At 45.1% G+C, this 11,935-nt stretch overlaps 1 protein-coding gene and 1 long non-coding RNA gene across 6 annotated transcripts in view; one reads left to right on the top strand and one right to left on the bottom strand.

The window, feature by feature from the left end:
• The first annotated feature begins 1,124 nt into the window (after nucleotides 1-1,124).
• Nucleotides 1,125-11,935, top strand: part of LOC114232661 (uncharacterized) — a 35,471-nt gene continuing 24,660 nt past the window's right edge. Inside the window, exons 1-3 of the long non-coding RNA XR_003618753.2 lie at nucleotides 1,125-1,158; nucleotides 5,556-5,671; nucleotides 11,003-11,203. This is a non-coding gene — a long non-coding RNA (uncharacterized LOC114232661). The remainder of the gene's footprint in view (nucleotides 1,159-5,555; nucleotides 5,672-11,002; nucleotides 11,204-11,935) is intronic.
• TCP11L2 (t-complex 11 like 2) overlaps nucleotides 8,270-11,935 on the bottom strand; it is a 42,723-nt gene continuing 39,057 nt past the window's right edge. For 4 of the 5 annotated variants that reach the window (XM_008144726.3, XM_028150171.2, XM_054719441.1 and 1 more), the window contains exon 10: nucleotides 8,270-10,687. In XM_008144726.3, the coding sequence (XP_008142948.2) occupies nucleotides 10,443-10,687 (245 nt within the window). In that variant the 3' untranslated portion in view covers nucleotides 8,270-10,442. The remainder of the gene's footprint in view (nucleotides 10,688-11,935) is intronic. The other variant, XM_054719443.1, reaches the window with a different exon arrangement.

Here is an 11,935-nt window from a genome sequence, read left to right as displayed (position 1 = left end):
GGGGAAAATGAGTTATCTAATAAATGATGTTGGAACAGTTGATTAGCCATTTAGAAAAAAAAGTAAATCCTATATAGATGAAATATTTAAATGTTAACAAAACATTAAAAGAAAATGCAAGTGAATATATTCATAACATTGTGGTGATGAGGGCCTTAAAGGGTGGCAACACAGTCAGAAATTATAACGGGAAAATATTCATAGATTTGGCAATATAATTCTAATCGTAGTTTCATGAGTCCATTAAAAACTTTTTTTCTGAACAAATTTTTAAAAATCACCATGAATAAGAGGTTTTTTAAAAAACAACAACAACAAAAAAAAAACACAAACAAACACAAGTTGATAAAAGACATAGGCTTGGTATCCCTAATTTAACATGAACTCATGCTCTGGCCAAGTGTCTCAGTTGGTTGGAGCATCATTCCATGCACACCCGGCTCTTAGGGAAGGCAACTGATGATGTTTCTCTCTCACATTGATGTTCTCTCTATCTCTCTGTTTCTCTGTTCCTCTCCTTCTCTCTCCTTCTCTCTCCCCCTCCCTTCCTCTCTCCCTTTGCCTCACCCTCTAAAATCAATAAAAATTAATAAAAATATATCCTTGTGTGAGGATCAAAAAAAACGAACTCATGCAAATCAATAGGAAAAAATATCCCACTGGGAAAAACAAAGCAAAAGATACCAACAGTTGTTTAATGTGTGAGGAGTCTCCATTTAGGAAGATGCAAAACTTCTGGAGATGGACGATGGTGATGGTTGCACAACCATGTGAATATACTTACAGCCACTGAACTGTACACTTAACATGGTGAACTTTATGTGTGTTTTACTACAGTAAATTACAAAAATTTGTTAAATATACATTTGCCAGTTTCTCATGAATGTATAGGCCTTGCACCAGGCTAATTTCTGAATTAGCTACTTGAAGTAAATTTTAATGCCTGTATCTTCTAAGTCAGGTGCTGATTGATGTCTGAAAGCATCAGCTCCTGCTCTTGAGGATCTTACATTTCACTTACATATCAGCATTTGCACCCCCAGAGGAAATCCATGACTTCTTTCTGATCTCCTAAGGGAAGAAACAAAATCAGAAACCAAAAAGCCAGGAACAGTCTCCTGATTTCTGTGTCTTCTGCTGCCACATCCTTCTCCTGAGGTATTGGTACAAAATGAGTGGTGGTTTGTATAGAGGGCTGGGCAGGTCGGGAAAGGGAAATGCCAAGGGAAAATGGTTGATATCTTGGACTACTCCATCCCTTACGTATCAAGTGTTTGGGTAGCCAGGGGAGAAAGTGACCAATGACATCAGGGGGAAGAGCAGTGACATTGGTTAAAAGAGAATAAAGGAAAGGGGAAAACAGGTGTCCAGGCTGGGCCCTGAGATATTGGAGAGAGCGCCCGTTTCCTGAGTCTTTACTCTTGGCCAGACATTGGAACCCCACTCTACGTGCACTCTCTGACTTAATAATGGCCCCTGGGGGATAAGTAGGATGATCCCCACTTGATAGGTGAGGAGACTAACGCCCATAGGGAGTAAGAAATTTGCCAAGCAGAGGAGGAATTTATAATTATCTGATGTCAGAGCCCATGCTTTTCACCAGAGAAAAACAGCTTGGGCAATGGCATGGGGGCTTTCGATGACAGAATGCCGCATCCTGGTGATGGAGTGTGGTTCTCCCGTAGGGCTGTCCAGGGCTGTGTTTATAGATGACACTAGAAAAAATCCACTGGGGCTGAACCATTAGTGGCTTTTATGCCACGTTAAAGTTAGACCTTATGAGAGGCTGCAACATGCAGATACTAGAAACAAAAGGAAAAAAATCACCCTCTCTTCAAAAGCTTTGTGCATTCAGGCTGGGAAAAATATGTCTGGACTTGATTTCTATAGCCGAATAAATTCATAATAGAACTAGAGAAGACCAGAACAATGTTGGAGAAAGGATCAGGGCTCTTCAGTGTGAAAAGCAAGGGCAGAGGGAGAGTCCTTGAAGTGGGTCATTTCACAGGCAGCAAGGTGAGGAGGAATACGATCAGACGTCTCTACTGCAAGCAGAGAACATTCTGCATTTTTAAAAATTTTATTGATTAAGGTATTACATATGTGTCCTTATCCCCCCATTTTCTCCCCAACCCCCCCACTCATGCCCTCACCCTCACCTGTTGTTTGTGTCCATTGGTTAGGCTTATATGCATGCATACAAGTCCTTTGGTTGATCTCTCCCTCTTAGCCCCACCCTCCCCTACCTTCCCTCTGAGGTTTGACGGTCTGATGGATGCCTCTCTGTCTCTGGATCTGTTTTTGTTCATCAGTTTATGTTGTTCATTATACTCCATAAATGAGTGAGATCTCTGACTGGCTTATTTCACTTAGCATAATGCTCTCCAGTTCCATCCATGCTGTTGCAAATGGTAAGAATTCCTTATTTTTTACTGCAGCATAGTATTCCATTGTGTAGATGTACCACAGTTTTTTAATCCACTCATCTGCTGTTGGGCACTTAGGCTGTTTCCAAATCTTAGCTGTGGTGAATTGTGCTGCTATGAACATAGGGGTGCCTATATCCTTTCTGATCGGTGTTCCTAGTTTCTTGGGCTATATTCCTAGAAGTGGGATCACTGGGTCAAATGGGAGTGCCAACATTCTGCATTTTGAGTAAGACTGGGTGATCCCCAAACCTCCAGCTGCCTGCCATACCCACAGGCCTTGCTCCGAAAAGCCTTGCTTTTCATCCTGTGACGTTATCATCCTGTCCAAAGCGGTAGGGCCAGGAATCTTCCAAAGATAGTCCTGTGAGGGAGCTGAGTTGGTTTGTCATGAGGTTCCCTACCCAATGAGGGACAGTGGGACAGGGGCTGTCCGTACTGAATAGTGGCAAGTAGACCCAATCATATTCTCTCTCCTGGGACTTTTTAATGAAGATGAACCAAAAGAGAGGGGAGCAACAGAAAGCAGAAGCAGAGAAGTAAATATCAAGTCAGCATTTGGTAGCAACATGACAATAAGAAGTAAATTTCCTGCCCTAGCTGGTTTGTCTCAGTGGATAGAGCATTGGCCCACAGACTGAAGGGTCCTGGGTTCAATTCCGCTCAAGGGCACATACCTGGGTTGCAGACTCGATCCCCGGCCCTGGTCAGGGAGTGTGCTGGAGGCAACCAATCAATGGGTTTCTCTCACATCGATGCTTCTCTCTCTCTGTCTCTCCCCCTCCCTTCTACTCTCTCTAAAAATCAATGGACCACGCGCCCCTGGGTCCGGGTGAGGCCGTGTGCCCCTGGATCCGGGTGAGGCCACACGCTCCTCGGTCCGGGTGAGGCCACGCGCCTCTGGGTCCGGGTGAAGCCGGATCCTGGGTCTGGGTGAGGCCGTGTGCCCCTGCATCCGGGTGAGGCCACACGCCCCTGGGTCTAGGTGAGGCCACGCGCCTCTGGGTCCGGGTGAGGCCTCGCGCACCTAGGTCCGGGTGAGGCCACGCGCCCCCGGGTCTGGGAGAGGCCACGCGCCCCCGGGTCCGGGTGAGGCCATGTGTCCCTGGGTCCGGGTGAGGCCTCGCGCACCTAGGTCCGGGTGAGGCCACGCGCCCCCGGGTCTGGGAGAGGCCACGCGCCCCCGGGTCCGGGTGAGGCCATGTGTCCCTGGATCCGGGTGAGGCCTCGTGCACCTAGGTCCGGGTGAGGCCACGCGCCCCTGGGTCTGGGAGAGGCCACGCGCCCCCAGGTCCGGGTGAGGCCATGTGTCCCTGGATCCGGGTGAGGCCTCGCGCACCTAGGCCCGGGTGAGGCCACGCGCCCCTGGGTCCGGGAGAGGCCACGCGCCCCTGGGTCCGGGTGAGGCCATGTGTCCCTGCATCCGGGTGAGGCCTCGCGCACCTAGGCCCGGGTGAGGCCACGCGCCCCTGGGTCTGGGAGAGGCCACGCGCCCCTGGGTCCGGGTGAGGCCATGTGTCCCTGCATCCGGGTGAGGCCTCGCGCACCTAGGTCCAGGTGAGGCCACGCGCCCCTGGGTCCGGGTGAGGCCATGTGTCCCTGGATCCGGGTGAGGCCTCGCGCACCTAGGCCCGGGTGAGGCCACGCGCCCCTGGGTCTGGGAGAGGCCACGCGCCCCTGGGTCCGGGTGAGGCCATGTGTCCCTGGATACAGGTGAGGCCTCGTACACCTAGGTCCGGGTGAGGCTACGCGCCCCTGGGTCTGGGAGAGGCCACGCGCCCCCGGGTTCGGGTGAGGCCATGTGTCCCTGGATACAGGTGAGGCCTCGCGCACCTAGGTCCGGGTGAGGCCACGCGCCCCTGGGTCTGGGAGAGGCCACGCGCCCCTGGGTCTGAGTGAGGCCACGTGCCCCTGAGTCTGGGTGAAGCCGTGCCCCTGGGTCCGGCCGAGACCAAACCAGAGGGAGTCGGACCTCCGTTACCACCATTTGTCCACCATCCAGAGCTGAGGGGTCAGTGCTGACATGTACATATAAGGAACTGGTGGACATTGAAATTGGGTCTCTAAAGAACTGTTGGTCCAGAAAGAAACTCACTACAGACTGATTCATTTGCCTGTCAGCATAACTATTATTGCTCGTCTCACATTCAGTTCTTATAAGTATATCTCTAGGGACACATGATCTCGCTCATCTAGGGGAAATGATGAACAACATAGACTGAGGAACAAGAACAGAACCAGAAGCAAGGAGGCATCGATCGGACTATCGAGCCTCAGAGGGAGGACAGGGGAGGGTTGGGGGAGGGGGGAGAGATCAACCAAAGGACTTGAGTGCATGCATATGAGCCTATCCAACGGTTAAGTTCAACTGGGGGTTGGGGCATCCGTGGGGAGGGGTGTGGGATGGGAATGGGGGGATGAGGACAAATATGTGACACCTTAATCAATAAAGAAATTTAAAAAAAATAAATAAAAATAAAAATCAATGGAAAAATATTCACGGGTGAGGATTAACAACAGCAAAAAAAAAAAAAAAAAAAAAAAAAAATTCCTTTGGTGATCTAAGGAAACCAATGTAGCAAATAGTTAAGAGCATGCATTCCAGGGTCAACTCCTTGAGTTCAAATATACTTCATAGCTCTGTGACCTTGGATGACTTCCTTAGCCTCTCTGAGTCTCATTTTGCACATATGGAAAAACGAGAGAGCCTGCCTATTATGCAGTTATATGAGACCATTTATATCAAGTGCTTAGGGGAGTCCTTGCCATATGGTAAGTGCTTGGTGGCTGTTACTATTTTATTCTATTCTGAAGGGAAAACGTTATATTCAGCTTCTCCACCAAGTCTGCCAGCACAGCTGTTGGGACAGATTTCTGGGTTTCCTTTCTTTTCCGTAAAGCCTTCCACCAAATCCCTAGGTCCCTGCCTTTGAAACCTGAAAGAGGCTAACATAGTAAGCTTAGAAATGAAAAGATAAAGCTTCACTTCAAAAACAGAGAACAAGAGGGAACAAGTGGATAATACAAAGCTACTTCTAAAAGGTTCGATTAAATCATGGAGAATAAAGTCACGTTTGACTAATAAAAGGAAATCAGAACATGTTGGGTTTTGTCACGTATCCTTTGAAGGTGACATCAAGGACAATAACCGCAGCCTTCCACATACCCTTCAGTTTCTCTGCCAATGACAATATGGAGCTTAATGAGCCATGGTTCTGAGGAGATACGACAATTTTTGTGCTTGTGTACGTAAGTACTTAATCATCGCATCTCACTTTCCTAAAACCTCTTGAAGCTTGAAAGAGATTTAGGACTGATAAATTACAGTTATTATAACGCATTCTGGCTGCATTGCACTTTAGCATTTGCAGACAGTTTCAAGTACATTATCTCATTTGATTCTCACCATATCTCTGTGAGGTAGGCGGGCAGTAGGTTAGGCAGGTGTAAAGTAGGCAGCCTCCATCTGGGAGGTTCAGGGAGATGAAAGACTGGTTTGAGCCCTGACTGGTTTGGCTCAGTGGATAGAGCGTCGGCCTATGGACTGAAAGGTCCCAGGTTCGATTCCAGTCAAGGGCATGTACCTTGGTTGTGAGCACATCCCCAGTGGGGGGGGGTGTGCAGAAGGCAGTTGATGGATGTTTCTCTCTCATCGATGTTTCTGACTCTCTATTCCTCTCCCTTCCTCTCTGTAAAAAAAAAAAAATCAATAAAATATATTTAAGAAAAAAAAAGACTGGCTTGAGTTCACATAGCTATTAACTAGTGAAAGTGAATTCCACCTCAGATCTTGTGACTCCCAGTCCCATGCTACTTTTACTAAAGGAGTGGAAAATTCTGCAAGTTCACATCCTCAGAGGTAGAACAGGCTTAACTTCAGTTTCAAAAAGGGGGGTCAAGTGAGAAGTAAAAATATGTTGCACAAGAGGTGGCATTCCCCATGCCCACGGCATACTTTACCAATCGGACCCAGAATTCTCTGCTGCTTGTCCTGGGGCTGCTTCAAAATCATCCCAACACAGTGCTCTGGGGAGCTACTGAAAGGTCAGAGCAGACACATGATTGTAAACTTATTTTCATGAAAAGAAGGTTCATGGGGCATATTCAAGGAAGCTGGATGCTTGCCAGTATTCATGTCAGCCTCTTTCTCCTGGGCACATTTTCCTGCCTCCCTTGCAATTAGATGAGGCCACGGAATTGGGTTCTGGAATGGACCATTTGTGGAAGTGGGCAATTCTTTTCTTTCCCCATCTACTGGGTGAATGGAGAAGATTTAGGGTTCAGCTGAGCCACAAGATGGACGGAAGTGGGTCTTTGAGTGGCTGAATGATTATCCCCAACCCCCAAGCAACATACCCCCTGCTTTGAACTATAATTTGAGAAATAAGGCTATACTGAGGCCACCATGACTTGGCAGCCTTTGTTCAGCAATAAAGGGTGACTCCTTGTGATTATGCCCTTCCTTGAAACATCTTTTGGTGTCCTTCTCAGAGGCAATGCTGGACCAGGTGGTCTCACACATTCCCTACTTTCAAATTTTAAAGACCTTCTGAATGTGCGTGGTAATGGACTTGTTTTTCTCTTCCTGCTCCTCACTATACCCTTCCAATTTAGGAGAAATCCCTGGTGGGGTGACTTTGCCGGGACCACGGGAGTCAAAGATCAGCTATTCCCTCATTCCATCCCCTGCAAATCAGAGTCTGGGCACTTGACTTAGATCCTTCCAGCTGAATGTTGATATCCGGGATGCTAAAACTTAAGCAAATGGGGCAAAGAAGCAAGGACAGTTGCAGTCTCTGAAGCCACACACTGAATCCAGTCTGGCTGGCGTCCTGCAGCTTGCATTGCCTTGGTTCTTACCCACTTCCCAAGCCTGATTCCCCGGGTCAAGTAGATTCTGTGAGGTACTCGATACCTATCCAGTAAATCCCTTCTGCTTGTACTCTGTGCTCATGTGTAAGTGCATGTATGCATATGCACACAACACAGGACTGTTCCAGCACCAGCAGGAAGTGTTCTTTGCCAGGGCAATCTCTCCAAAACAGTAATTTGTTGGTAACCTTCTCCTGGTTCAAAAGATTCAATGATTCTTTATCTCAGGGCAAAACCCACACATTCTAGTATGACACCCCAGAACCTGTTCTTGTTTCACTCTTCTACCGTACGCTGGTCCCTGGGCTCACCCCTTCTCCACACCATTGTATTCACTGTGCACGTGGCCTGTTGCGCTTTTCTGATGCTTGGCTCCATGGCGAGTTCCAGCTTATCTCCCATGTTCTATCTCAGGAATGATCTCCAGGAAATAGGGTTTGATGATTTTCCCTCTAGCACTGTGTGTACCTGTTTTATAGCCCTTGTTACACTTTATTGTAATTATTCACAATTTCATCCTTCCTAGTAATAAACTTTTAATTTTAAAAATATACTTTTGATTTCAAAGAGGAAGGGAGAGGGACAGATAGAAACAATAATGATGAGAATCACTGATCGGCTGCCTCCTGCATGCCCCCTGCTGGGGATAGAGCCCAGCATGTGCCATGACTGGGAATTGAACTGGTGACCTCCTGGTTAATAGGTCGATGCTCGACCACTGAGCCACACCGGCTGGGCAGTAATTAAACTCCTTGAGGACAGTGTCTGTCTAGTCATCTATCACTACACCTCTGAGCACCTAGAAAATGCTCCTAGGTGTTTGTTGACTGACTGACTGACTGAACATGATCTGGTGTCGGTAAGCGTCCGAGGATCAGCAGAAGGCTCTCCAGAACAAATACAAAAAAGACTGTACCGTGTTGCAGCCCTGAGCTCCCCAAAGGTGGTTTAGAAGACAAACAGACACTAGCTATGTTGAAATAATGTTTAATGTTTAAAATTTAACAGTGCACACAATACATGTCTTAGCAGTAGAAGAATGAAAATGTATGTATGGTGTTTAATAAAATTGACATTACAAAACAAGACCATGTTAAGAAAACCTTAAAAGTAGAAGTAAACATTTAGGTAAAAAAACCAAATAAACAACATGCTAAGAGATATGATGCAAAAATCCTAATAAATGTAGTTGCCTAAATCCAGACTTGAGACATTGAGATTTACTTTGCCACTTAAAAAAAAAAAGCAGAATGCCCTTCATTTAAAATGCATTTTTAAAAAATGTTTGCACATTGTTTTCCTGCTGGCAATCGCAGTATAATCAAGTATATAAGAATACCAGCTGGATTCCAATCTGATAATTAAAAAGTGCACCTGGTCTTTCTGATAAGTATACAGTTCACCTCAGCAATAACAACAACAAAAAAATCACACAATACATTACTTTGCTATATTAGACCTCCGCTGCTGCCCATGCCCCAAAGTGAACACAGTTGAAAACTACTTCAATTTAAGAGAAAATGAAAACGAAATCTTCAGCACCTTATGGTTTCTAAGCATAGAAAAGCGCGGGCAGAATGGGAGTACAGGAAGAGGGCATGGTAAGACCAGCGACGTGCTCCTCGGTAGGTTTCCACTTACAAGCCCCTGCAGAAATGGACACACTGGCTGATTTCTGTATTGGTCACTGTGAGAGAAAAAACTGACTTTCAAAATTTCCTCAGATTTTGGCAGATCCCTCCAAAATGTGAAGATTGGAGATAATTTATTCACACAATCATTTCCTAGAACTTTGTCAGATAAAGGAGCAGCACCATCCTGGTGGAGGTCGTGGTGAGGCAAAAGGGGTGAGGAAGAAAGAACTTTCAACGTCATACCCACTCTTCCCCAGCAACCTACTGAGTCCTTAGAAAACAAAACCATCAAAAGGTATTTTAGCAAATAGAGCGCTTTCTCGACTGAGACCGCCCAAACGGAAATGTTTCCTTGAACACTTCAAAAAAGTATGCAAATTCCAGGACAAGCAGCTTTCTCTAATGACAACCAATGCCAACTTGGCAAAATTGTTTCATGCTCAAGAATGTCAAATGATAACGATGCTTAGAAGAGCGCCTAAGTCATAGCAGGGTATGTATCTAATCAGCACAGAAGGCATTTGCTAGGGAGTTATGTGGTTAAAAAATCCAAAGTTCAACTCCTTCTCTTTCGTGAACTTCACTGAGAATGGGAATCTCCTGGCATTTCTTTTTCTTGTTAAACTTCCCTTCTTCTTATAGGTTAAACCAAATCAAAACATTCCTGCCTTATGTAAAAATATTAAAATCTTATACAAACCTTACCAATGGCCTGAGAAATGCAAAGACATTCACTAAGAAATTTGTGCAAAAATTGTTTCTCTCAGAGAGCAGGATAAATTGCAAGAATAAACCAACCTCCAGAATAAAATCTTAGAAGGGATTAGCTTCTAATTTCACTAAATGAACAATGGAGGTTTTATTTAAAATTTGCATATAGCTTTAAAATATATTTAATAAATTTAAATTCTACACAAATACTGACAATTGGTATTATAAAATGTGAACTGGCACATCTGAGGAATTTTAGGACTTACTAACTATGTAAGTTTCTATTACACATTAATAAAATTTCCTTGTACATGTCTTTTTTGATTTATTTTTTTTTCATTGTACATTTCAAATACAATTATGCTTACTTTACATCATGTATTCAGAACATCAATCCCCTTGGTTATTATCACAACTTTCAACCTTTTAAGTTGTACCAATATTAAAATCATTAGGTTTGATAGTGACAAATGAGGAAATGCAACTCCTTAAGGGTTGAATGAATAAGCCAGATATAAATGTTTAAGAAAACACAAGTATTATGTGGGTAATATAATTAATTACAAATTGCTTTCTGATCATGAAAAACTCTTCCTTTGAACTTGAAAACGATGCACGAGTAGGGTGTATATGATGTGCGTGTCTCCTGCAATTCTAACGTTACTGGGTTACACAGGATTGGGCTAACACTGCACCACCAACAGGACTGAGCATGTGCCGCATCTGTAAAGCCTCTGATAGAAATGGACTCCATACTGAAGTATGGGTTTCCCATCTCTTGTCCAGAGTCAGTTCCTCTTTAGTTAGCAGAAGACGAAGCATCTGTCTTCCCTGTGGCTTCCTCACCAAAGAGCAGCTTTCGAAGTATATTTGCATAAAATGGTCCATACACTTGTTTGTTGAGATTCACAATGTTAGCATATTGACAACCTAGCACTTCCAGCTCCTGCTGAATGACAGCAAGACCTCCGGGCATGGGAGGCAGGCATTTCTGAGGGCTTGGAAGACCAAGTAGGCTCTTCAAGTATAGCTGGATTCGTTTATCTGTGAGAAAAGAAGATATCTTTATCTGTCCCATTAATAAAGCGCATACTTTTTAAAACATGAGAATAGTAATTATGGTAGGTGGGTTATAATATTACTCCCAATTCTTTACCCTCCCTATATCCATGCCCTTTACAAGGTAGCTTTGCAACTCTTCCCATTACAGGTTGGAGTCTGTTTCCCCTGGTTTTGAATTGTAGCTGGCCTTATGAATTCCTTTGGCCAATACCGAACACAGCGTAAGTGCTGGTAGGTTAGTTCCACGCAGAGGCGTGAAGAGGCAAGGTTTCTGCATCTGCTTTCTCTACCTACCAGGTGAACAAGCCTGGGCCTGATGAAAGACTGCAGCTCTTCTATCTGAGGCCATCCCAGATCAACCTATAGCCAGCCAACTCTCAAACACCTGAGAGAGCCCAGCCAACATCAGCAGGGCTACCTGTCCAAGCCACAGCTGACCATGTACGCATGTGTGAGTCCAGCAAGACCAAAAGAACTACCCCGTTGCCCCAAAGACTGGTGAGCAATACTAAATACTTACTTTTCTGTTTAAGTTATGGAGTCTGAGGGTGACCTGTGCGGCAATAGCTAACTGATTAAAATGCAGCGCACTTCTGGGGTAAGGCAGGGAATCTTTTACAAAAACTCAATATTTAATGCTTGTCATTTTAGTTATGTACACTAAAACAGACTTTGTAAACTGGCACTGACAGTTTGGTCCACGTAGTGCTTTTAAAAAACAAACCACTTAAGGTCATGGGAATTCATATAGAAATCCAAATTTCTGGTTCCTCTTGAAAAATCTAGAGATCTGGTTAACTTGGGAGCCCAATTACCACATGGCAAGGGTTTTCACAGAGCCGTTGAAGTTTCCACCTGCTGTCTTGGCATAATTAAAAAGAGCACTCTCAAAAGTGTCCTGGTTTGCACAAAAAAATCTTATGTTCACCCAACATGTGGCCAACAATCTGAAGGCACTGAAGAAGGGGCACCCCAACTGGCACTCCAATTTGCCATCTTCTTCACCCTTTGTATCCCACTGCTTCAACGATCTACATTTGAGACGACTTCACAAAAGCAAGCAAATGCATAGGTAAATCGGGCTGTCAAAGTACTGGACAAACCAGACCTGCCACAGCTCATGCTGCTCCCAGGCCTTTCTTTGGCCTTGGGAACAGAAATCTCACAAAGAAGGAGCACTAAGGAGAATAAACGCCATTAACCTTTTGCACTCGGATGTTGAGTGTGACT

This window comes from Eptesicus fuscus, chromosome 7, assembly GCF_027574615.1.
Source record: "Eptesicus fuscus isolate TK198812 chromosome 7, DD_ASM_mEF_20220401, whole genome shotgun sequence".
Lineage (NCBI taxonomy): Eukaryota > Metazoa > Chordata > Mammalia > Chiroptera > Vespertilionidae > Eptesicus > Eptesicus fuscus.
The sequence above is the reverse complement of the archived record's forward strand: the minus strand, read 5'-3'. Positions and strand labels throughout refer to the sequence as shown.